The 24,801-nt window shown below is 39.4% G+C and overlaps 2 protein-coding genes across 5 annotated transcripts; both read left to right on the forward strand.

Annotated features, from left to right (window-relative positions):
- Positions 1–2,786: 2,786 nt before the first annotated feature.
- si:ch211-114c12.2 (uncharacterized protein LOC336578 homolog) lies at positions 2,787–16,439 on the forward strand. Of its 4 annotated transcripts, none has more exons than XM_057821493.1 (10): positions 2,788–2,901; positions 8,078–8,144; positions 8,224–8,898; positions 9,229–9,867; positions 11,526–11,638; positions 15,041–15,131; positions 15,204–15,246; positions 15,337–15,405; positions 15,478–15,621; positions 15,686–16,439. In XM_057821493.1, the coding sequence occupies exons 2-9, from the start codon at positions 8,104–8,106 to the stop codon at positions 15,592–15,594; spliced, it is 1,788 nt and encodes a 595-aa protein (XP_057677476.1). In that variant the 5' UTR covers positions 2,788–2,901; positions 8,078–8,103; the 3' UTR covers positions 15,595–15,621; positions 15,686–16,439. The 4 variants fall into 4 exon arrangements, 3 of the variants coding, with proteins under 3 accessions (XP_057677476.1, XP_057677474.1, XP_057677475.1); XM_057821491.1 differs by having other exon boundaries at positions 2,790–2,901; positions 8,221–8,898; XM_057821492.1 differs by having other exon boundaries at positions 2,821–2,901; positions 8,081–8,144; positions 8,221–8,898.
- Positions 16,440–18,055: 1,616 nt separating this feature from the next.
- si:dkey-71d15.2 (SH3 domain-containing kinase-binding protein 1) lies at positions 18,056–24,727 on the forward strand. Its single transcript, XM_057821801.1, has 5 exons — positions 18,056–18,318; positions 21,231–21,308; positions 21,416–21,642; positions 21,720–21,783; positions 21,861–24,727. Exons 2-5 carry the CDS (start codon positions 21,255–21,257, stop codon positions 21,897–21,899), a joined length of 384 nt encoding a protein of 127 aa, XP_057677784.1. The 5' UTR covers positions 18,056–18,318; positions 21,231–21,254; the 3' UTR covers positions 21,900–24,727.
- Positions 24,728–24,801: the final 74 nt, after the last annotated feature.

The following is a 24,801-nucleotide window of genomic DNA, read 5'->3' on the forward strand; positions in this document are numbered from 1 at the left end:
TCGGCAGCAGTCAGGTATGTTGTTTTTTTATCTCGCGGCATGAGTTGAGCTAGAGCCGTGAATTGAGCATTGGCATTTCCCAAGGGGCCGGGTAATGACAAGCATGATGTTTAGCTACTCTCGCTCCGTTCCTCATTGTGTCCCGAAGACTGCGTGGCGCGCTGAGTGTGTTTTACTTCCGCTTTACTTGACATATTTCAATAATCGGAATTTGGATGTTTGTGAATCGTTCTTGAATCTTCCACGGCCGAATCACGAAAAATCTAAGAATCGGAAATTTCGCACATCTCTAGTATGTAGTGTTTGGTTTTTGGCTTTGACTCGTAATACAGTGGGAGACGAGGAAAGACCAGTCTGTTTACTGTGTCTAAAAATGTTTACAGCAGACAGCCGAAAGCCAAATCAGTTAAGACGTCACTTAAAGACATTAGGCGCCAATCATATTGATAAGCCGCTTGATTTTTTTTTCAGTGAAAACGGGCCAAATATTGCCAACAATTGTCCCGCTTTGTCAGTGTTACATCAGTAAACCAGCGAGCACTGTTGGCATCATATAAAGTGGCATACCAAGTTGCTCAGTGCAAAATTACCCCACACCATAGCAAAGGAGCTGATACTGCCTGCAGCAAAAATAAAAACTGTCTCTGGGTCCAATGACACTGTTTGTTTTTTCGTTCAAATTGTTTGACATATTGTCCTCATGAGTTAATGTTACTAATCAATTTGAATTTATTATTATTTATTGATTCAGTTGGTCAAAAAGGTACCTTGACTGTATTTTTACTTTTTGGGTGTGACTTTTTTTTTTTTTTGTGGGAAAATTTATGCGCTTTAAGTATTTTCTGTAACAAATAGAACAATGTTAATAATTTTATACTTTATTGTCAGTTGATCTATATTACTTTTTTCTTATTTCACAATGTTATTCAAATGTGTAATTATAAAAATGATAATTTTATAGACAAATGATACTATAAACCAGTGGCGGCAGAGAGTTGGGTGGCACGAAAAGTTCAAGTCTTCTTCTGGAGCATCACAGAAAATACTTGAAAAGCACTGCATTAAGTGTACATGCAAACTGTATTGGTAATGGCATACCGCACTTAGGCTATTTTTAGACCGTGACGTTGCATCGTAAAGCAGAAGTAAAGCCGAAGTGGGACATTATAGACCCGCCCTTGCATAGACTCAACGTTATTTGTGCTACATTTCGCCGGTAATCTTTCAAAAACGAACATGCCGATCACGCATTGCTTTTTTGGAACTTGTAGAAACGACTCTAGACATTACGACACATGAAGGATGTTTTCTTCTTACGTTTCCGGAAACCGAAAAACTCGGGAGGAAAAAATGTGAAGACCGAATCAACTTGCACGGACTTTAACACCAGCTCGGTGAATCCATTCACATTTCATATGCAGTAAACATTATGTTGGGTTGGCATGGTCTTTCAGAGGACAAAGAGGTAAGCCATTTTTATAGTTTTAACTTATTCTTTTAGCGTAACGTTGTGCTGTACTTCTTCTGTCTGACAATGAATGACCTGAAAAGCATTACAATTGTATCTGACTGCCACTGTTACCGTTTCTGTTATATACGTATATATATGTATGTGTAAAAAAACAACTTTAGTAAGGGGGAAGTGTAAATAAATTATAGAATTAAGATGTGTTATCAATAAAAAAATTAAAAGTGTTCGTTGGCTGTCACTGAGTAGCATTTGCGATCGCTACACAAAGCTAACCAAATTACCCCCAAGAACGGTAAGAGGCGTAGGACAACCAGAGGATATATAAGAAAGGGCTGATGGTAAAGGATAGCTTGTTGAAACAGGAGACTGTCATTGTCAATCGTGTCGATAAAAAAGCTAAAGCTATGCTTAGGTCGGCTCATTTTTTTCCGTCTTTTTCAGGCTTCGACACTCAAGCCATCTCTTTAACTGAATATTTTTATGTTCTTCTATATCTTTGCCAGTGAATTTGGCACCAGGCACATCATTTTCGGAGAGAATTGGTAGGTTTAGCTCTGTAAACATCTCCTTCGTACACGATTTCCATTCATTTCCTATTAGGGACAAACGGTGGCTTGTCCCTACTTAGCAACAGTAACTAATGTCATGAATATTAATGCGCGGAAGTGACGTGTTGCTTGTGGTACGCCATTAGAGGTAACACATTGTGACTGTGCGTTTCCACAGTTTCATAATCACATACAGAATACAAACCGGTAGAACCGGCCATACGACACTTGCACCAAGCTTTTTGATTTCCCACGAGTCACAACTTTTGAAGCCTCTGTACTGCAGATGGCCAAGATTGGATGATTATATTTCGTGAATGGAATTATTTTGTATAAGTGTTTCCCCAAAACGGACATTAGGGACAGTAATAAGAAAAATCCCGTGTTCAGTGGTTTTCTTTTTAATACGCATAAAGGAGTCGACACATGTAATTTGATATTTTTTTCATAATATCTGTGCTTCTGCTGAAGAACAGTACATGTACACAGAATTTTACAGAAATATCAATACTTGTGAAGTACAGAGTCAATACTTCAGGCCACCACTGCTACTAATATAAAAAAAAAATACAATTTGCTTTTGTTCATCATAACTAATTAAGTCAGAATTCCACAGTAACATAAATTGCATAAAAACCGTATTAGTTCTAAACTGTTCCCATCCCCAACTGGCGTCTATCTTTATTTATAGACCAATCACGTCTTGATCCTCAAGGAATTTATCATATCCACGAACGTCACTGGCTCAGAAGGAGTCACATGACGGTCAGTTACGTCTTCGTCATTGTTAAGGCGGGGTCTCTTTACCGTTTAGCTAATTTCCTGCCTGACGACAGAAAAGAACGGCAGAACTGGCAATAAATCTTCGACGATTAGACTTCGGTGAGTAGGTCCAAACCACCCACGATAATTCTACTCAAACGTATTTAAGTAAAACTAAATGCGACATATCCGCGTAGTTGTCCACGCGTCGACATTACAGCGGTAATGGTTGCCATTTTGTAGCAATTGCTATGCGTGGTTCTAGCTAGCTTAGCATCGAGGTAAAATTACTCTGCGCGCAAGCCTATTTTACATTTCCGAATTACTTCAAACGATATCAAACACGAACTTGTCGTTTAAGCACACCGTGTTACATCTGACGTTTAAATTGTCGCTGTTATGATTTTACACTTATTGCGGGTCGTTTGCTGAATTAGGCCTACATTGACCATAGCAAGTTAACGTCCGCGATGTAAAAACAAACATAACCCCCTAAGATGCAGAAATGTGTCGCCAAAAGCAAAAAGCTGCTTGTGTATATGTCAGTTTGTTTTTTGTTTTTTTGTAGGCATATGACCAAATGAAAATTAAATGCAACCGAAAGTTGTTGCTATAATTAGAACATGCATGAACGCACGATTCAAATGATGCTAACATCGTTAAACAATAATTAAATATGGTCGTTTAACCCTTTAACACTTAAGCCTATTTTGGCCGAATTTGCATGCCTTTGATGTTGCCTTTATATTTCAAAGAAAAAAAAATTGTTCACAATTGCCAGGTTGGGTCCCTTTTTTCAAGACACCGTAACCTCCATGGCCAATCTGTTGTTTTCTTCACTGACCAATTATAACATTTTGGACCCCAAAAGACAAAAAGATCCCAAAATCTTTTTTCAAACTTTGTCATGTTGATGTCCCATTGACAACCAAACATGCTCGACCAACCGTTTTGAAGCTTGATAATATATATTCAACTTGTTAGCATAAACATTCATTAGAAAAAGATAAGACTGAATAGAATGTTTGACATTTCAACACAAACAGCAGATATGGTCATTGGCGTTTTTGGCCTTTACACATACTATGGTCAAAACAGATATGTAGTGCAAAATACAATTAAGCGATAGTTATGAGGAAGAAATCCGTGACTTTTTTACAGACACCAATTTTTTCTATGTGACGTAATTTTTGTAAGTTTAAAATATGCGAGTGAATAATTTTTTTTTAAGTCGTTTTTTTTTTTTTAAACGAAATATTAGACATCAATTAATGATTCTAAGCTAAAAATGACAGACATTTTGGATAATAAATATGATTACCTAACTTGTTTTCATGGATGGGTTGAAACAAAAACGGTTGTGCGACGTCTGTAAACGGGGGTTTTCAGGGTAAAACGGGCAAATTAAAAATAGTTCGGGAGCTTAATGTACCATGAATCTGTTGTGGCAGCATATGGACATATTGTTCTATCAAACACAACAGTTGTTTTGGCTTAAAATACAGCAGTTTCTTTTAAAGAGGAGTGCAAGAGCAGAAACTGCTTTTTCAGTCTTGTCTGTGTTTTCCGCCATATATATACACAGTGGGGAGAACAAGTATTTGATACACAGTCAATGGGAAAACCCATTGGCAGTGTATCAAATACTTGTTCTCCCCTCTGTATATACACTCACCAGCCACTTTATTAGGTACACCATGCTAGTATCGGGTTGGACCCCCTTTTGCCTTCAGAACTGCCTCAATTCTTCGTGGCGTAGATTCAACAAGGTGCTGGAAGCATTCCTCAAAGAGTTTGGTCAATATTGACATGATGGCATCACACAGTTGGTGCATATTTGTCGGCTGCACATCCATGATGCGAATCTCCCGTTCCTCCACATCCCAAAGATGCTCTATTGGATTGAGATCTGGTGACTGTGGAGGCCATTTGAGTACAGTGAACTCATTGTCATGTTCAAGAAACCAGTCTGAGATGATTCCAGCTTTATGACATGGCGCATTATCATGCTGAAAGTAGCCATCAGAAGTTGGGTACATTGTGGTCATAAAGGGATGGATATGGTCAGCAACAATACTCAGGTAGGCTGTGGCGTTCCAACAATGCTCAATTGGTACCAAGGGGCCCAAAGAGTGCCAAGAAAATATTCCCCACACCATTACACCACCAGCCTGAACCGTTGATACAAGGCAGTATGGATCCATGCTTTAATGTTGTTGACGCCAAATTCTGACCCTACCATCCGAATTTCGCAGCAGAAATCGAGATTCATCAGACCAGGCAACATTTTTCCAATCTTCTATTGTCCAATTTCGTTGAGATTGTGCAAATTGTAGCCTCAGTTTCCTTTTCTTAGCTGAAAGGAGTGGCACCCGGCGTGGTCTTCTGCTGCTGTTGCCCATCTGCCTCAAAGTTCGACTTACTGTGCATTCAGAGATGCTCTTCTGCCTACCTTGGTTGTAACAAGTGGTTATTTGAGTCACTTGCCTTTCTATCAGCTCGAACCAGTCTGGCCATTCTCCTCTGACCTCTGGCATCAACAAGGCATTTCCGCCCACAGAACTGCCACTCACTGGAACTCACTTTTTCTTTTTCGGACCATTCTCTGTAAACCATAGCGATGGTTGTGCGCGAAAGGCCCAGTAGATCAGCAGTTTCTGAAATACTCAGACCAGCCCTTCTGGCATCAACAACCATGCCACGTTCAAAGTCACTCAAATCACCTTTCTTCCCCATACTGATGCTCGGTTTGAACTGTAGGAGATTGTCTTAAACCATGTCTACAGGCCTAAATGCGCTGAGTGGCCGCCATGTCCGAGGAAAACCACGAGAAAAATGTGTCATCTTCCTTGAGTTAATGAAATAATGCATTAGCTTGCGCTAAATTTAGTTTTTGATAAATTCCGCACGTTTCAAAGTAGAGGAGTTCAAAAAAATCGATTATTACATGCATCGTGATTCGACACGTGACGGTTCGATTACAATTCATAAAGGTTCAAAAACTATGTTTTTCCCTCAAAGCTTTATGGCAGCCGCTCGTAGCTGAAAGAAATTCAAGACACGTCTGCCACCGGGCACCGTTATCGGGCGCGCGCATGTTATGATGGATGCTGCCGGTTACTGAGAGATTTACTCTTTTAAAAGACCGGAAAATAAATTTGTGTATTAGACAGACAGCAACAGAAGCGCGACCCGATGGTCGCACTTTTGTGCGCAAGTTATTTTTTCCGAGCAAGAGGGGAAGAGAGAGAGTTCGTTGCTCCTTGTCATTTAGATGTCCAGCAGTAGTTTTAAGGCATTTCAATTGAAAAATGTCCTGAGTGTGTTGCTTAGACCCGTGTGCATCTAAAAGAGGTGAGTGATCGAACCCTCTTGTACTGTTTAGCCTTTATTGTTGTTTTTGACATGTTATAGTTAGCGCCAAGTGCTAAGCTAATTAGCTAATTCGATAACGTGTACTTCATATGCAGAACATGTAAAACCACGATTAAGTACAGAGGTAACACTACAAACATGCGAAATAGTACAGAATTCTGTGAAAACAAAGTATATTGTTTAAAAGAAGTCTTATTTTTAAAGACACTTTGTTTCCATAAAATGTGGAATTCATTCCACCTGTGTAAATTGTATTGGATTGTTGAGAGAAATTTAAGTACTCCCTTTAAAATGGTTAATGTTTTTGCACTTTCTTGTAAAAAATCAATTATTAAAAAAGCAGCTCAAGGGCAGCTTCTTATTGTATGGGCATGTTTCAATCATTCCTGTTGAATCACTAGGATATTTTAAATAAATAATGGACATAAATTTGTTTGGCTACTGTATTAAGTAGTAATGCACGATGCATCGATAATCGTGATAATTGCAATAACCACGATTATCGTCAACACCGGGATCATCGTTCAATAATCGGATTGTAGCACCCTGAATCGTAATCGAATCGTAAGGTGCCTAAGATGGCACACCCCTATTTCAAAGTCGCTCGCTCAATCCAACCGTCTGGTGCTTGCTTTGCATGCCTCCCTTTCCTTAGGCTCGGCAATTTATTAAAAATGTTCACGTTAGGTTCGTCCTTCTTGACCTCACAACGGCCCTTGGGATATGTAGTCTTTCGTGCTGCTTTTGGTTTTGAAAAAGGACAAGAAATGATGGAAATATGGAGATAAACACATGGTCCATGCAGCGTTTTAATGCTGATTTATGAGTGCAATAAGACTATAAAACTCAAATTACATTATCTCCCGTTTTACTTGGTCGATTGACTTCAAATAAAAACTGGTGTGGACATCAACTTCCGCACTTTCAAATGAGAGTAGTGCTGCAACGTTTAATCGATTAACTCGAGTATTCGATTAGGAAAAAAAATTCTAATCGAATCGAAATTTTGCTGCTTCGAGTATTCGTTTAATTATTGTGGCGTTGTCATGGTTTATTTTGAAAGTGTTTGCAATCAGTTTTATTGATTTGAGTGGATACACTGCCCTCTAGTCTGCCTCATTTCACATGGCTGAATCCAGCTGCTCCATTTTAAGACCAACATAAGTGTTTGTTTGCGCTAAGGTTTTTTTTTTTTTTTTTTTAATGTATTCGTAATTTAGTTTATGGGTATATTTAGCCGTTTTTTGCGGGAATATGTGTCTGAACCATTTGTTAAGAGCATTGTAAAAAAAAAAAAAGAAAAGTTAACGTTTTATAGCATTAAAGCTAGCGGACTTTTGATATTTAAGTTAGCCAATTGTTCTTTTGTTTTACATACATCCTTATTTATTTATTTTTTGTACTGTTTGAGGCTCAGCTCAGGTATTTTAATTTTTCATGTTACTTATCCAATTACTCGATTATTCGACTAACTAGTTCATCGATTAATCGACTACTAAAATAATCGATTGCTGCAGCCCTAAATGAGAGCAACCCGCGGCATATGGGTGACGTAATTACAGCGTGACGAGGCTTCAAAGATGATATACGTAAACACGCCGCCGCCGACACGTTCGGTGTTAAAGCGTTAAATAGCGTGGACAAGGGAGTAGTTTTGATCGGCAAGTGACAAATCAAGGGACTCCTGATATGACTTTGTAGCCGTTTTTTGCCATTACAAAAGTGCAGTAAAGGCCTCTAACTTGCTTATTTTGTTACTGATTTTCAACTACTGGGTTGAAATGTGAGTGTATGTGGTGTTGGCATAGTCCCACAAGTGAAGGGTAATTTTTATGTCATTTTTGTGGTGTACTTTGCCTGCCTGTTCATTGCTGAATCCGTAAACATGACTGCAATTTGACTTGTATCATCCCTCCCTCAGTAGACCGACTGTAGACAATTCGAAAGATGGTGCGTCCACAGTTTGGACCCCCACGCATGAAGCCCAGGTATTCTAAATTGAATTCTATGTGCTGAGAGTGCACTATTTGAACTGGTTTACCCTTTCCCTTTGTTTCCACACAGCAGATCATATGGAGATGGTCATAGAAGTGGCCCCAGAGAAGGTAATTACTCTCCTAATTCAAAACCAAGAAGAGACACCCACAGCCCCCCAGGAAAACCCAGCGGCAACTGGAGAGAGTCAAGGGGTCGAGGTCGACCCCCACCCGACAGAAAAGTTCCACCAATGGAAGACCACAGAGAGCCACGCTTCAATAACTGGAGGCAACACAATCAGGATTCCTATCAATCATATCCTCACAAAATGGAAGCACATCACAACCAGAGGAGACCGCCTTCGTCCAGACCAAACCGCTCTCCTCATGCCCAGCATCAATCCCGCAGTCCTGCTCAAGGGTCGCCAGGCCACAGGGGCCCGGCTCCCCACGGCCACTCCTCAGCTCACAGGTCACCCTCCCCGAGACATTTTCGCGGCCATCCCGGTGACAAGAGGCCTGGCCCTGCACCAGCCTTTCAAGGTTCTTTCAGGGAGTCCAAAAGACAGCCAGCTTTCCCTCCCCAGGAGCAGAGGTATCGACCCCCCCGTGGGGATGTTAGTCCAAGAGAGAGGCCCTTTGTGGAAGACAAGAAGCGATGGAACAACACCGGAGCGTTCTTCCATCCGCACAATGGGCAACACGGGCCTCCAGGGCCTCATCGCAGCCCAAGAGAGATGCATGGAAGAGGCTCGTGTCCAGAGAGGTACAGGATGGAAGCGGCTCTTCCAGCTGGTTAAAATGATTAAAATGAAAGCTGACCCTGATCCAGATTTGGCATCTAATGCCCTTTCCCTGACCCTCTTTAAATATTTAGTGGGTGGGTTGATAAGATCTGATGTAAATGTGCTTTCATCTGCCTTTCGGAGGAGTTTCTGTAACGGGTCTATAATTTATCTTTGAAATGAAATGCCTCCTCCATCCGGTTTCATTTTGTTGTGGCTTTGAGGAGGGGCTACTTAATGCTCCGCCACCCACTTAACATGGCACAAGGATCTGTTATTGTAACGATGTCTTCTGTCTGATGGATATGCAGGTGGTCATCAGAGCAAGACTCCAGAAGACAGCGTGGTCCCATGGAGAGGCAGGGCGGCAGACCCCACAACATGCAGAGTGCAAAAGATGTCCCTCGTCAGCCCCTTTTCAGACCCCCTCCGCCTTGGAAGGGAGTCCCGCCGCCACCATCGTCCTTCCACAGGAGCCCCCAGGACAGACAACTGAATGTCCCCCGCAAGAGGAGAATATCAGACGTCAGCATGTCCTCATCCAGCCCGCCTCAGGATCACAGCGGCCCTAAGTTCCCCAGGAGAGAGAGAGTTCCCCTCCTCAGTATTCCCAGACCATTCGGTGCTAGACCATTGTCACTAAGAGAGAAAAGTTTGATATTTAAAGGCAGGCAAATGAGATTTGACCCTCCCATGAGACTTAGAAATCCTCCACCCTTTAGACCCAGGCCACAGATGGATGACATTCCGTCTCGGGGACCTCCCAGCTCTGTTCTCGCTCTAAGAAAGAAGCGTTTCCAGCCTAATCCGTTACCCCTGAAAAGGCTGCAACCGAGGGAAGCAAGATCGAAGCAGTCCCCCGGCAGAGATGACGATGCAAGCAGCTCCCTGCGAGAGACTAATACCAGAAAAGAAAAGGTGGAGTCTCGTCGCTCCTTGAATACACACAGGTACGGTATTTTCCTTCTTGCACTCTTCGCAGGGCTTGATGATTTGGGAGGTTTGATGATGACGCCACATGTGAAAAATGGAGAAGACGCGATGCATAAAATTCTGTGGCACAGTCCCTCTGCCCCCTCGCTGTCTACGTTCTGCATTTTCCATAACGAGATGACGTTTATGCTCCCCGTACCATGAAAACAGCTTTCCAAGTCTGTCACAAAATGTATATCAGCGCTCCTGAAGCACTCCCAAGTTCTGTCAGTTCTCCCAAATATGAAAGGAGTCTCCCTCCGGTTGCAAAGCGTTCCTCGGCCTCTCGAATCACACAGATTTGGAAGAGGACAAGTCCTGTTCAGATACAAGGCATGTTTAAAACATTTTAAAAGACAAGCTAGCCAGCTTCAGTGCTATGGATGATGCTGAAATGAAAAACCTACTGTAACTAGAAGATGTACTGCTGAATTCTCAAGCAACATCTCCATGAAACATTATCATAACCAATTCTGTGTCACACAGACAAAAATGGGTGCCGGAAGAGGAAAATAACATTTCGTCTGCAGAATGACTTGATTTTTGACTGGTAAAAGATTCCGAGAAGAAACGAAAGACCCCGATGACCACTGCTAATACTCATGATTACTACAAGAACAGAAGAGGTCTGCTTCTCTGCATCCATGAGCACTCTAAAGAATCATTTTACACGAGACCCTAAGACAAGTCCAAGCTGGAGCTCAAAATAGCTTTCTGTAACGAAGACTGCCACTATATTACAGTATAAACCCACGGTTATGAGAGCATTTCACCTGTGAATATAATACTGCAAGCCTAAGCCAAAACTGTTTTACCCAGCGTCGCCAAAGCAATAGCTACATAGCTACAGACTGAAATGTCCCCTTATCATCCAAACAGCATAGCTGCGACTGAAATGTCACCTTATCGTCCAAATACCGTAGCTGTGACCACTGATGGGAGTTCCATGATTCCATCTTAACAGTATGAATACGTCTGGGCCAAAAATTGGCATGGTCTCATACTTCATGTTTCCACTCTTTTGCACCCAAGCTTGCCCTTTTGTATTTCTAAAAGCCGATGGAAAAGATCTGAACCAATGCCATGTGCATGTGATGTCTTTCCGGCAAAAGAAGAGGAATGTACTTCACCATTTGCGCTGCTCGACTCCAATTTCCGAGATGAAGCCAATATATATGCTAATGGAATCATCTCTTAACACCAAAAGTGCAGCCGGAAGTTGGACCGCCCCTCTCTCTAAACTTAAAGAAGCCTTTACAACTTCCCTCATTTGAATTCAGCTGATAAAGTAGACCAAGTGGCATCAGTGTGAGGCAAAAACATCTGAGGAGCAACAACCCCATCCCAAAATACGGATTGAAGATTTGTTGACTCAATGTATTACGATAACCACCCGACCGATCGCTTTAACGATCACTGCGTAACCGAAGAGAAAACTCGGGTGTATTGCGAGTGCAATTATAGGAGTACAGGAGCATGGACATTCCATGGTTTTGTAAGTACCACTGTGTGACACTTGGCTTTACATGCTATATTTCTTCCTACAAAGCTGTGCAGTTCATGACTGATTTTACACGTTTGACAGGTTATCCATTTAGCGCATGACCCCATTTAACCACTGTTCATCCCTCTTCAGATCGTCTCCCATTGAGAAACGCGACCTTGTTGTCGTCTCTCACTGGGCGGCCGGCCCGAGTACATCTAAGGAGGACTCTCCTGCCAAAGACTGTAGCCCAAAGTCAAAGACAGGTAACTGGTGATTTCCGAGGCAATACAGTGGTACCTCTAGTTACGAAATTAATTGGTTCTGGGAGTAGTTTCGTTACCTGAAAATTCCGTAAATGTCATTTAAATGCTCTAATTCAATCCAAACGCTACTGACTTGGTGCAATAAGTTAAATTATCGTATGTAAATTATAGCACGGTAAATAAAAATGAGGGCGGTAATTTTGCTTGCTGCGATTTATCGCCGCGTGCACTCGGCACACGTGCGTGTTGATTGCATATGAGACTCCAGTTCCTTTCACAGATGTTTATTGGCCATCAACACGCAGTAGAAATAAAGTTCAGACATACAAAATAAGGAAACACATCTATATTAAACATTTTAAAGTGTTAGCATTGCTACATTGAGGCTGATGGGGGGGGGGGGGGGGAGACAATATACTAACCAATTTTGCCTGCTTTATAACATTGGCACACAAAATTGCAGTTGACATTTTTCTAAACACGAGAACTCGCTGGTTTGAAGTAGGGATGTCCCGATCCAGGTTTTTGCACTTCCAATCCGATACCGATATTGTTTTGCACTTCCGATCCGATACCGTTACTAGCCGATACCGATACTGGCCTATCTGAGCATGTGTTAAAGTTTAAAGTTATTTAGCCTCCTTACTTAGTTGTCAGACTCATGTTGAAAAAGGTTTTAGTACTCTTGATAACAACTAGTCAGCTGAATTAGGTGAGTTTGAATAACACACAACGGTTGGTAACAAGAAACTGACCTGTTTATTCAGTGGCAAACACAAAAGATTATAAATAACAAACAGAAATGGCATAGTCAGTCAGTAAAACATGCAAATGATATTGTAAACAGTCTTAAAAAGACAAAACACACAACCTCAGTGGAAAATCCCACAAACCCCCCAAGCTATTAGATGCTTTAAATGTTTCATGCATTAGTTACAAAAATTGTATAAAAAGCCTCTCAGGTTTAATTAACGACTATTTCAGTATCAAGTTAACATTTTAAAACAGTAAATAAAATACTCAAGTCCCCATTCTGTATCAGCAGCTTTAAACTACATTTAATTTTGCGAATCAACTGTTGTTAAACTTGCTCCTGTTATTCCATAATTTCCCTTATGTCTACTTTCGACATGTGAAAGTTTTAAAACTGTTTTGAAGATAGATTCAAGTCAAGATTTTACCGATTTAGGAGTATTTTAGATAAAAAGTTAATGAGGTTCGCTTGGAAGGTTCACAACAGCCTACTAGGGAGTTAATTAGGTTCGCTTGGAAGGTTCACAACAGCCTACTAGGGAAGTCTCCTGCTTGAAGATGGCGGGTGTTTACTAACGCATCTAGTTTTCCATACTTCAATGTTGCTAACGCAGTCGAGTCTGTCGTTTTGCATCTAGTTCTATATACATATGATATCTGTTATCTACAGTAAAACGATGTTGACGTAGTTTGTAGCGGCTGTCAGCAGCAGTCAGGTATTCTTGTGTTTTTTATCCAGCGGCATGAGTTGAGCTAAAGCCGTGAGTCGAGCATTGGCATTACCCGGGTGACAAGCATGTTTACTCTCAGGATGCAATGCGGTCCGTTTCTCATTGCGTCCCAAAGACCGCGCTGTGAATTAGTTCCGCTTTACTTGACATATTTCAATAATTGGAATTTGGATGTGAATCGTTCTCGAATCTTCCACGGCCGTATCGCTCTCAAGGATGTAATGACGGCTGGGCATGTTATACCGTGGTTCTAAGTGTTGGATGGTGCGTCTTTACTCACGAGAGATAATGGCTCGTCATCCAGAATGAATTCTTTGGCAATGACTCTTGTTATTCCCTGGGCTTTGGGACTGTCGAGTGCCAGTTTGTCCCGCATAGCAAAAGTTTCTGTCTGTGTTAGTTGCGTAGGACCCAGAGGTTGCGCTAGACTTTTTCGTTGTCTGTCATTTTATTTTGACTGACAGTGTCATAAAAATCCGGTCATAATCCATTTTTACCCGTCACTTACATTTTTAAAATGATAATAATGACATATTCAATAGTATTTAGTTTTCATTCATTTTTAATTAATATTCTGTCCGAGCAAGCTTAACAAGAGGCAAACAGACACCGGAGTGCACCAATCAGCAACGGGCAGACGTGCCGTTAGCAAAGCGACGAGGGACTTGCGCGTGGAAGTAAACATATGAGGAGAACGGAGTTTATTCAACATGGCTAGCGCGAGACAGACTGTTGTCAATGACTCGTGTCGATGTGTTTTAGCTCATTTAAAACTGAATTTACCGCGGATTGGAACATATTCTCGGCTCTCCCGTCCACCATCCGTGTTGTTGTAGAGACGACTTTCGGCGCGCAAGAGTGACGTTGCTCGTGAAGAACACGATAAACAAATAAACAAATAGACAAATAAACAAATCTGATTTGTCGATTGATTTAGTACCTACTCGAGAGGCTGGGTCCCAGACTTTTCTCTCAGTGTTTGAAAAATACAGGGAGAACAGTCTGGCTGTGCCAGGCAAACACTCAGTTGCCTTGACATTTTTCCTAGTAAGGCCAACGACGTCATGCATCAAGAGAGACAATAGCTAATTAATATGCTCACTCGCCACCCTGTGGTCTGGGGTGTGAATTGCAACCTGTCAAAATGACAGATAGACTTCAGTTTTTTCCGTCACCGTTTTAAAAAACCGGTCAACGACGGAAAATATTCGGTTAACGCGACCCCTGGTAGGACCTTTCTTTTTGTCTTCGGATTTCTAAACATACTCCTCATATTGTTTGTGGTGGTATTTCGCTAAATGCTTGATTAGGTTGGTTGTATAAAACTTCTTACAGCTTTACCACCACGCTTGACTTTATTGTGGCATATGTTGCACTCTGCCTCTTCGTCTGTCGTCCTTTAAGGTGAAATGATCCCACACAGCTGACATTTTTACCGATAAAGTGTCTCGGTAAATTGGGAGACGGTAATGTAGTGTGTTGAAGGTGCTGTAAAATGCGGACCGGATTTTAGGGAAACCGAAGCAAAAACTGAAATGGATTATGTAAGTTGGTGCGTTGGAAAACCCGGACTTTAAAAAAAAAAACTGGATCGGAAGTCTGGATCTGAACTTTTCCATGTCGGCCGATCCGATACCGATGCGCATTTTTTTGCCCATATCGGCGTCCGATCCGATCCAAATATCAGATCGGGACATAAATAGTTTGAAGTATTTTCTAACTATGCGAGAAAAAAAATCTTATTACTGACACCACTTGAATGACGAAAAGAGAAGTGCAATTGCACACGGTTAGCAGCGTAGCGAATGGACTTCGGGGGACCATTTCATAAAATACCACCAATTATAAAAAAAATATATATATCTATAATAAATTACTTGCTTTGTGTCAGTCTGATAAAACTGTCCTTTCTATTCAGACACTTCTTTGAGCAACCGATCAGTGAAAGCTGAATCAAGGTTACAGTCACCTGACAGAAAACGAGGATATTTGGAGAGGAGAACATTCAGGTGAGTATATTCGTCTTTGTGATACTTTCAACTTAGTTTTGTAACTATTTCATTGGAGGACTTGTTTTTCAGGCCAGTAAATTTAATGCCAGACAGGCGACCTGGACCCATGCAAGTGAGTGGACCTTTAATTGAGGCCTATTCCAAACTGCTGATTCATCATTTTCATCCTAATGATGTTGATATTGTCTTGTCCGTTTGATAGAGACCAAAATTTCCCGGCCCAGCGAGGGGTGCCACCGAGCTGTCTGGAAATTTTAGGCGGCCACTCATGGTATGCAAAAATCTGATTGAATCCTTTAATAAATGTTTTTTTCCTAACCAGAATGTTCATTCTTTTAACTAGGAGAACTTGGTGCCACGCCCTTTCCCAAACCAGAAACCCGTGTTCCGGAAAAGTCACAGTATCATGTCCAAGTACCGCAACATGCGAGTGATGAAACACCGTGCTCCTTACAACTGAGGAGCCAAATCCTGGTGGCCACCTCGGGTATGAAGACCATGAGTGTTTCCTTTTGTATGAAACTTCAGTGATATATTTGTTTTCCCAACAGGTGCTGATGCTGCAAACACTGGAAGAAGTCACCAAGATGTTGCATCAGCAATGCCGCCTGCTTATTCAACAAAACCTTGTAGAGTTAAATGTATTTTCTTTCTGTATAAGATTTGAGTCACCTCACAACTCTTATAGTGAGGAAATCAGATGTTCTTGACTACGTTTTGTTGTTGTTGTATTTTATAAAAAAGTCCTGTTTAACAAATTTTCGGGCTTATTCCCCAAGAAATGGCTTGTAAAAAAAGACGCGCGTTTGCCCTGTTGTAGATAAGTGGTCAAGCTAAATTCATTTGCGAGCTTCTTTTCAGAATCATTGTCTTTATTCCAACTTGTTCACAAGAAAATTACAGTTTATTTTAATGCATTTATGTTGGACACTAATTTCAATAGGGCTGGGTATAGCTGCTTGAAGCTTATTGTGATATGATCCAGTGCTTGTTAAACTTTTTGTTGTATACAGATGAAAAACAATGTTGAATTCTATTTTTACACACTACTGCGAACAATTTTCAGGAATGATTGCTAGCTAGCTATGGCCATATAGCAAGACTTAACATATTTGACCACTGGTTGAAAATTCGTTCTAAAACATGAGATGGTGATTGTAGTCACGTCTGGCCCGACAACTTCAGTGAGGCGTTTAGTATCCATTCTCAATGGATATTTACCCAACTTTGCATCACAATATAGCATTATTACCCAGCTCTCAATTTCATTTCTGACATTTTGCAATAAAATTTGTCAAAGCACAAGGTCAGATTTCCAGTGTGATTACTTTGGAATTTGTGTAATTCATAGATTCATATGAGTTCCAAACAATTATTATTAAAAAATTTTTCCTGGTCCTTCCAGTTCTCAACCCCAGGTTAAGTAGACAAGTAGTACTTGAAGTAACTTCTAACCAGAGGAGGGTAGTAACGAGTTACATTTACTTAGTCACATTTATTTGAGCAACTTTTTGAGAAAAATGATAATTCATACTTGTACATACTTTTTACTGGAGTAGATTTGTAAAGAAATGCTCCTCTTTCTCTGCTACTTTGGGCTACGCTAGATGTTACATTTTTCCTTATTTTCCTTTTTTTTTGTTTGTTTTTTTTTTTTTGCCATAGACACCAACAGTAGGGCTACCAGTTTAACCAATGAGACGTCGCAACAATAATCACATGACGCTATTATGCCAATCAGACTAAAGCTTGCCATTCTGTGATTGAGCTGGGCTGTTCAATCACATTGCGTCTTTAAAGCATCGTAAAAAATTAAGTGACCACGCTGCCGTCATGATTCAGAAGCAGTGCTGCAACGATTAATCAATTCAATTAGAAAAAAATATAAATTTTGCTGCTTTTAGTATTTAAATTGGTGTTGTAATGGTTTGTTTTGAAAGTTTGCATTGTTTTATTGATTTGGGTGGATGCACTGCCCAATAGTGGCGACAATATGACATAACCCATTTACATGGCTGAATTCAGCTGCTTCCTGTTAAGTCCAACATAAGCTTACATGCACCATAAGTTTTTGTTTGAGCTCAATTTTTTTTATGCATCTGTAATTTAGTTTATAGGTATCTTTAGCTGTTTTTTTGTGTGAATATGTGTTTGAACCATTTGTTAAGAACATTGTAACAAAACAAAAAAATCCTCAGCATTTTATAGCATTTAAGCTAGCGGACTTTTGCTATGTAAATGGTGTTATACTTATATAGCCCTTTTCCACCTTTCATTAGCCAATTGTTCTTTTTTTGTACTTAGATCCTAATTTATTTATTTATTATAGGCTTAGCTCGGGTATTTAATTTTTTTTATGTTCCTTATCCGATTAGTCGATTATTAAAACTAACTAGTTTATCGATTAATCGACTATTAATATAATCGATACAAGCAGTCCAACTCAAAAGCACGGATTTTAACCCCTCTATCAGTTTTTATTTGGCACCGATTGTCCACAGAAAACAGGAGATCCTTTTAGTTCCATAATAGGAAATATGTTTTCTCCACTAGATGGCACTCATGTTCTTTGGAGGAATAATGCTTTATTTCTGTATTTCTTTTCTCTCAACGAAATTCAATGATTCTTTTTGTGTGTGTTTCTTTGACTTAATGTGGTTACATAGGTTATACTCTCCTTCAAAGTATAATAATAAGAGTTCGAATAGATAACTTTATGCTGAGTGAAAAAAATTCAACATTGTAAGAAGTTACTCATAATGTTACTCACTACTTGAGATTTCTTTTCACCAAATACTTATTTTACTTGTGCTTGACTACATTTTTTGGATGACTACTTTTACTAAAGTAATATTATTTTGAAGTAACACCACTTTAACTTGAGTAAAATTTTTGGCTACTCCACCCACCTCTGCTTCTAACATCCAAATAACCAAAAAGATTTCACTATTTAATGAAAAAGTCTCTTAAGACTCTTATCTCACCCTTCCTAACAGCGCTTGTCCTTCACTATTTTTTCACCCTTCACTCTGGCCTGGTGATATTAGTCAGCTGGGTGGCGCCCCTGTGCTAAACATAGCCCCCAATGCTGCACCCCTCATCAAAACACAGAGCAGTCTACAATGGCTGGTGTTGAGTTACCACAGATGCTGCTGTATCTCAACGGGGAGGGTTGCTGAACACGGTAAGTGTGTTTATAGTTACTAACAATCTGGTGTGTCTACTAATGAATGGCATCAATTACCAATTCTTGCTTGTATTGAACATAAATATACCTGTAATTGTTCTTACTCTACTGATATGAACAATAAATAGTCTAACAGTCCTCCTGAATAGACAGACCAAAAATGTCATTGTGTTTTGTATTTTGTTTAACATATTTGTATACAATAAGTACAGTAGTCTTCTTAATGATCGTGAGTAGTCGTAGGCTACTGCAAACTACCAGTCTTCATTATAATAAGAATGAAATTATGAATCAATTTGGGGTCATGTCAATGTATGTAGGATAAGATATGAGGGTATGTCTGAAGAATGTGGGTGTGTCTGTTTTGGAATAGTTGGTATATATTTAACCTGACACATGAACTGCAAATAACTTACAAATTTGCCTCTGTTTTAAAAAGTAATACAGTATACACTAAACATGCCATAAATTCTACCTTCTCTTTTTTTCCATTGCCTAAGAGGTTGATTTGAGAAAATGTTTTGATGAGGAAAAACGGTAACACTTTATTTGACGGTGCCGTGACCTAGGCATGAGCCGGTATAATATCTGATAGTATGATAACCTTAAGCCAAAATAGCACGGTTTCATGGTATCACGGTAATGCAGTTACAGCTCTCAAATGGGTTCCTTTGAGATAGTGATCTCTCACTACTTCGCGCTTCAAACTTCGCGCCCTCAGTCCATCGTGAATTTTTTTTCAATTTAAACAAAAAATACAAATGAGCTGTCCTGAGCCGATCGCGTAGTCTCACTCTCCCTTGATCCCTCCGTCTCCCTGCTCTTTGTTGTTTAGGCAATACACTGGAGTTGCTTATTAAAGTTAACGATGATTGATGGACATCTTCTTTTTGATCTTGCCACAGATCCCTGGAAGCCTCAGCATCAAAGCGCCGCATGCGTCAATCATTGTTTACCTTGTTAAACAGTTGCTGTGGCAACTCATTGTGTGTAAGTGAGGAGATGGAGCGGAGTTGAGTGGACTCACTCAATGAAACATTTAATAAAGCATTTTTATACTCTATTCTTGTTTAAAAAATAATTTGGTGGGACATTAACATATTTAAAACCTATAATTATTACATTTGAAGTGCTTAAAAACCATTTATCGAAATATACTTTTTTTTTTTTTTTTAATTATACTTTGGGGAAAAAAGTGAAAAAACATGTCTCATATGTATCTTTTCCCAATGCTAAATTTGAATAAATACATTGAACAAAAAAACAAAAAATGGGGGGGGGAGTTGGGGGGCCGCTACTTCGCGGTTTTTCACTTATCGCGGCGGGTTCTGGTCCCCATTAACCGGGAAAAATGAGGGATCACTGTATCTGGGTTTTAAAAAAACAACAACAAAAAACAATTTTCCCGACATGTAACAGGATATTTATTTTTCAAAACATATTAGCTCATTGGAACATAGAGTACAGTAAGTATAATGTTAAGTTAAAATAAAAAAACAACAAAATATTCTAAATAAAATCAAAATAAATGCAGTCTTTTAAGTGAGCCTAACCCACAGCCACAGCTCAACATTATGACCATAAGTACAATAATTTAATTATTTTCCATAAAAAGCATGTGTGTATGACTTGTATCATGTTTACATTATACACACACTCTCTTTCTCAACACAGTTGCCAGAGAGAAAAAAACACCACATGTTTTACCACCGCTAGACACATTAAACACGCTGGAGTAGCTGGTGGGAAACGTTCCTACAGTGCTTACTAACCTTTAATTATCATATTGGAGGTATTGTTTCCTCGGCAGCAAACATTTTTTACACGTGGGTTGGCCTTCCTCCTCTAAGCTGCAGCCGTCTGTAACATCTCTGTAGCCAAAGTATTCCCATACTAGCAGTTTTGTTTTGTTCAATGGGGGGAAAAGTTCAGGAGTTTGACCTTCTCTAGCCATCGTTTAGCACGGCTGACTCACTGACACTGAGCAAATAACGGTGGGCTAGGGTTAAGCCTTACAGCTGCAAGCGAGTGATTTCTCCATGCATTTTTAGGACATAAAAAATAGCTAATACCTTAGGGACGGTATGACAGAAAATTTATGCGGTTTTGAAACCTTGACGTTTTCATACCACGTTATACTTTGAAACCGTTAATTGACAGATGTCACGGATAACGTGGGCAGACAGGTGGTGTGGACCCAAATGCAGGGAAACAAAACGCTGCAAGGCAGGTGGCGGTGAACTCAAAAATAGTTTTAATAATAACTAACAAAAACACAAAGTACAAGCAAAAGCACTGGGGATCAAAAAGGCAATGGTCAAACAAAACTTACTTTATCTGAGGGATTAGTACACGAGGGCTTGGACAGGACATCGACTTTGACATTGACACTGACACAACCAGGAGTGAAAAGAAAATGGGAGCTTGTATACACACACACGCAGACAAGGGGTAACGAGACAACGAGGAACAGCTGGGGAACACAGGAGGATGCAGGTTGGAGGATAAACTAGGAGCAGGAACAACAGGTGAAATCAACGGGCAATTACAGGGACAAGTCACACTAGGAGAAAACCAAGACAAAACCTAACAACAGATGTCTAGTGGCGTAATTATGACATGACGCTGTCATGAGCATTAATGAATGCTCATGACAGATGTCATTAAGTGTCATCTGGCAAATTGTGTCACTTTTGAATGGATGTAAAAGATGCGGGCTGGACATAAATGGAGTTAGTGAGAAAATGAGCTGGACAGTCTTATGACACCACCATCAGATAGGTGTTCCGGGAACAACTCATTCCTAATATTTTTTCAAACCATGTGGACACATGTGATACTTATTCCTATAATCTAATTATTAAATCTATTAAAATACTTTTATATACAATATCTGATATTTTCTTTAGATACAACCTTCAAGTGTACTATTGATGGAAAAAGAAAAGAATTTTGATTCTTTAATGCGGAATGGAGCTTCACTTCCTGTAAGTATAAATATACACATTAAAAAAAAAAAAAAAAGACAATCAAGACTAGTGCTAAAAATGAGTATTTTTAATTATTCTTTTATGTTTGCATATTTCCTTCAAAGGTAGATGAACCCAGACATGATCTCCCAAATTCATCCGCATCCCTCTCCCCGCTTCTTCCCAAAGCTCTCTCTGCTGTTCTGCATGCCAGGCAAACCCCCCCTGGCCCCGGCTCCGAGCCTCAACCCAGTAGAGCTTCTGCAGAACGCTCGTCACCCACGCTGGAGCGACTGCAGTCTGAGCTGAGAGAACTGAGAGAGGAGTTCCAACAGATGAAAAGTCAACACAAGTACAGTGTTTCACACAACGTTTTAGGAATTATAACATTATTTTCATAAATTCTGAGTTCATTTTCTTGTCTTCCAGCAAAGAAATCAAACTTCTGATGAATGAGCTTGACGAAGAGAAGAGAATTCGTTTAACCTTACAGGTAAGTTTATCATATTGGTTCTTCATTCGGGTGCTTCCATGATTTTAGTCATCTGTAGTTACAATTTTATTTCATAGATGGAGCTACAACGTATGAAGAAACACATGTCAAAATGACAACAACAACTACCGTAATTTTCGCACTATAAGGCGCACCGGACTATTAGCCGCCACCCACAAAATTTGACACGAAAACGACATTTGTTCATACTGTAGATAAGCCGCACTGCACTATATGCCACAGCTGTCTTCACTGTATTATGGGGTATTTACACCACAAGATATTACCACTTTATTTGACAGCGGCATCATACGACTGTCATAAGACCAAATGAACCACTATGAAGCTTTGAACCAATTGGCTGCAAAGCGTCATTACTTCAAGAAGCTTCATTTGGCTATCACTGCTCCCTAGGGGAAGACAGTCAACCTCTGCTGACACCTGCTGTCAACACTGTTGTTGTCCAACATGCCTCTTTGCATGCATTGCTGTGCTACAGATGTAAATAACAATCAAAATTCATGTTCTGTGCTAATTATTTCGTCAGTTACTGTTCCAGTTGTTTCAATAATTCCTAGTTATGGTATTTGGTAACACTCTATTTGACAGTGGCTTCATAAGACTCATTAGACAATCATAATTATGATAAGGCACTGTCCTGAGCATTAATGAATGCTTATAACAGATGTCGTTTAGTGTTATCCAGCAAATTATCTCACTTTTGAATGGATGTAAAAGAGCCGAGCTGGACATAAATGTAATTAATGACACTTAATGACATCTGTCATTCTGTAATGCCCAGGATAGTGTCATGTCATAATTATGACGGTGTTATAACCCCACTGTCAAATAAGTGCGGCATTCCGGAGATATCTCAAGAAAACAACCTCACCGGTCATTTTTGACCCACTTATGCATCTAAGGGTTAAGATGACACTCGTCATGCTAAATGCTAATGCTAACGAGAACACTAAATCTATGCTAATGCCAGTGTTGTTAATAACGGAGTTGGAGTATAACGGTGTTACGAACGGCGTTATTTTTTTCAGTAGTGAGTAATCTAATTAATTACTATGTTTTTTTGTTTGTTTTTGGAATGAAAAAAAAATATATGAAAGGTAGCACCAGTTACTAATTACGCTAACATTCAGGTAACTGAGTGACTAACTCAATAAGTTTTTGGGAGAAGTAATTTGTAACTTAATTTATTACTTTTTTTAAAGTAAGATTAACAACATTGATCACCACCACCTTCCCCCCTCCCCCCTCCTTCTCTAGCAGCTGTCAAAATCAGACAATTGGCGTTTCATTCAACCAAATTGTAGAAACGCGCCCCTCCGCATCTTCAGTAACGGTAACGGCGTTGTAAAGATGGGAAAAGTAATTCATTAGATTACTCACTACTGAAAAAACATAACACCGTTAGAAACGACGTTATACTCCAACTCCGTTATTAACAACACAGGGGAACAGATAAATAACAATCACTAAAATATTTGACTCCTTTATAAACTGTCACGTTGTCATATACAACGAGGCAAAGCGACAGTTTATAAAAGAGTAAAATATTTACTTACCAAATCAATGTGTGCAGGAGTATTTTGGTGTTAGAAAAAGGGCAAAATAGTGACGAGGCAGATTTTCACATGAATGAAAGAACGCCCAAAGACCACTGGGTACAAAAAAAACAAAACAATTTTTTTCCCAATTTGACTTAACTGAGATACATCAAGTTAGGCATATTTTCCAGCCCCAACTTACTACTTACTTATTACAAATGAGTGTTCACAACAGGTTGGTAAACATTGAGCTTGGTTCACTTATCCTATTCACTTTTATTCACAATTCAAGTTGTCTTTTAGCAGTTGTAGAGTACCAATCAGAGAATCGTTTGCATTTTGCCATGTTCATATCGTAAATTTGATAACATGCATCAGCTATTGTTGCTGAATAATGTCTAGATGTTTATAGTACAAAAATACTTAGCCTTCTGATACATGAATTATGAAATTCTTGGTCAGGATTTTTTTCTGAAGTGTTTTTATTCTTCTTAGGACATGAAAAAAAAAACATTTTTAGTAGGTGTCCTTTGTATTGACCGCTATGCACCAGAGGGTTAACAACTAACATGTTCACGTGTTGTATAAATTATGTATACTGTAGTATTACTATTATTAGTTATACAGTTGCTATGAATAAATGAACTTGTACCACTTGTTATTTAAGCACAAGAGTATTTATAATATTATGTTGCATCTGCTTTTGCATTTTAGTTGACTTTTTAGTTGAGTTTGCCATTACTGTAAATGTACTATCAACATGCAATGTCTTACTGTTTCTAGTGAAAGAGGAGCAGACAAAAAAAGCCAGTATTAAACCAGCACGATTTAATGTTAAATTTACTTTTGGTTTTAATAGGGCTATCAAAATTATCGCGTTAACAGGCGGTAATTAATTTTTAAAATTAATCCTGTTAAAATATTTGACGCATTTAACGCACATGCCCCGCTCAAACAGATTATAATGACATCACAGTGTCATGTCCACTTGTTACTTGTGTTTTTTGGTGTTCTGTCACCCTCTGCTGGCGCTTGGGTGCGATTGATTTTATAGGTTTCAGCACCATGAGCGTTGTGTGATTATTGACATCAACAATGGCGAGCTACTAGTTTAGTTTTTGATTGAAAATTTTACAAATTTTATTAAAACGAAAACATTAAGAGTGGTTTTAATATAACATTTCTATAACTTGTACTAAAATTTATCTTTTAAGAACTACAAGTCTTTCTATCCATGGATCGCTTTAACAGAATGTTAATAATGTGAATGCCATCTTGTTGATTTATTGTTATAATAAACAAATACAGTACTTATTTACAGTATGTTGAATGTGTATATCCGTCTTGTGTCTTACCTTTCCATTCCAACGATAATTTACAGAAAAATGTGGCATATTTTATAGATGGCTTGAATTGCGATTAATTACGATTAATTTTTAAGCTGTGATTAACTCGATTA

This window comes from Corythoichthys intestinalis, chromosome 18 (assembly GCF_030265065.1).
Source record: "Corythoichthys intestinalis isolate RoL2023-P3 chromosome 18, ASM3026506v1, whole genome shotgun sequence".
In the NCBI taxonomy this organism is placed as follows: Eukaryota; Metazoa; Chordata; class Actinopteri; order Syngnathiformes; family Syngnathidae; genus Corythoichthys; species Corythoichthys intestinalis.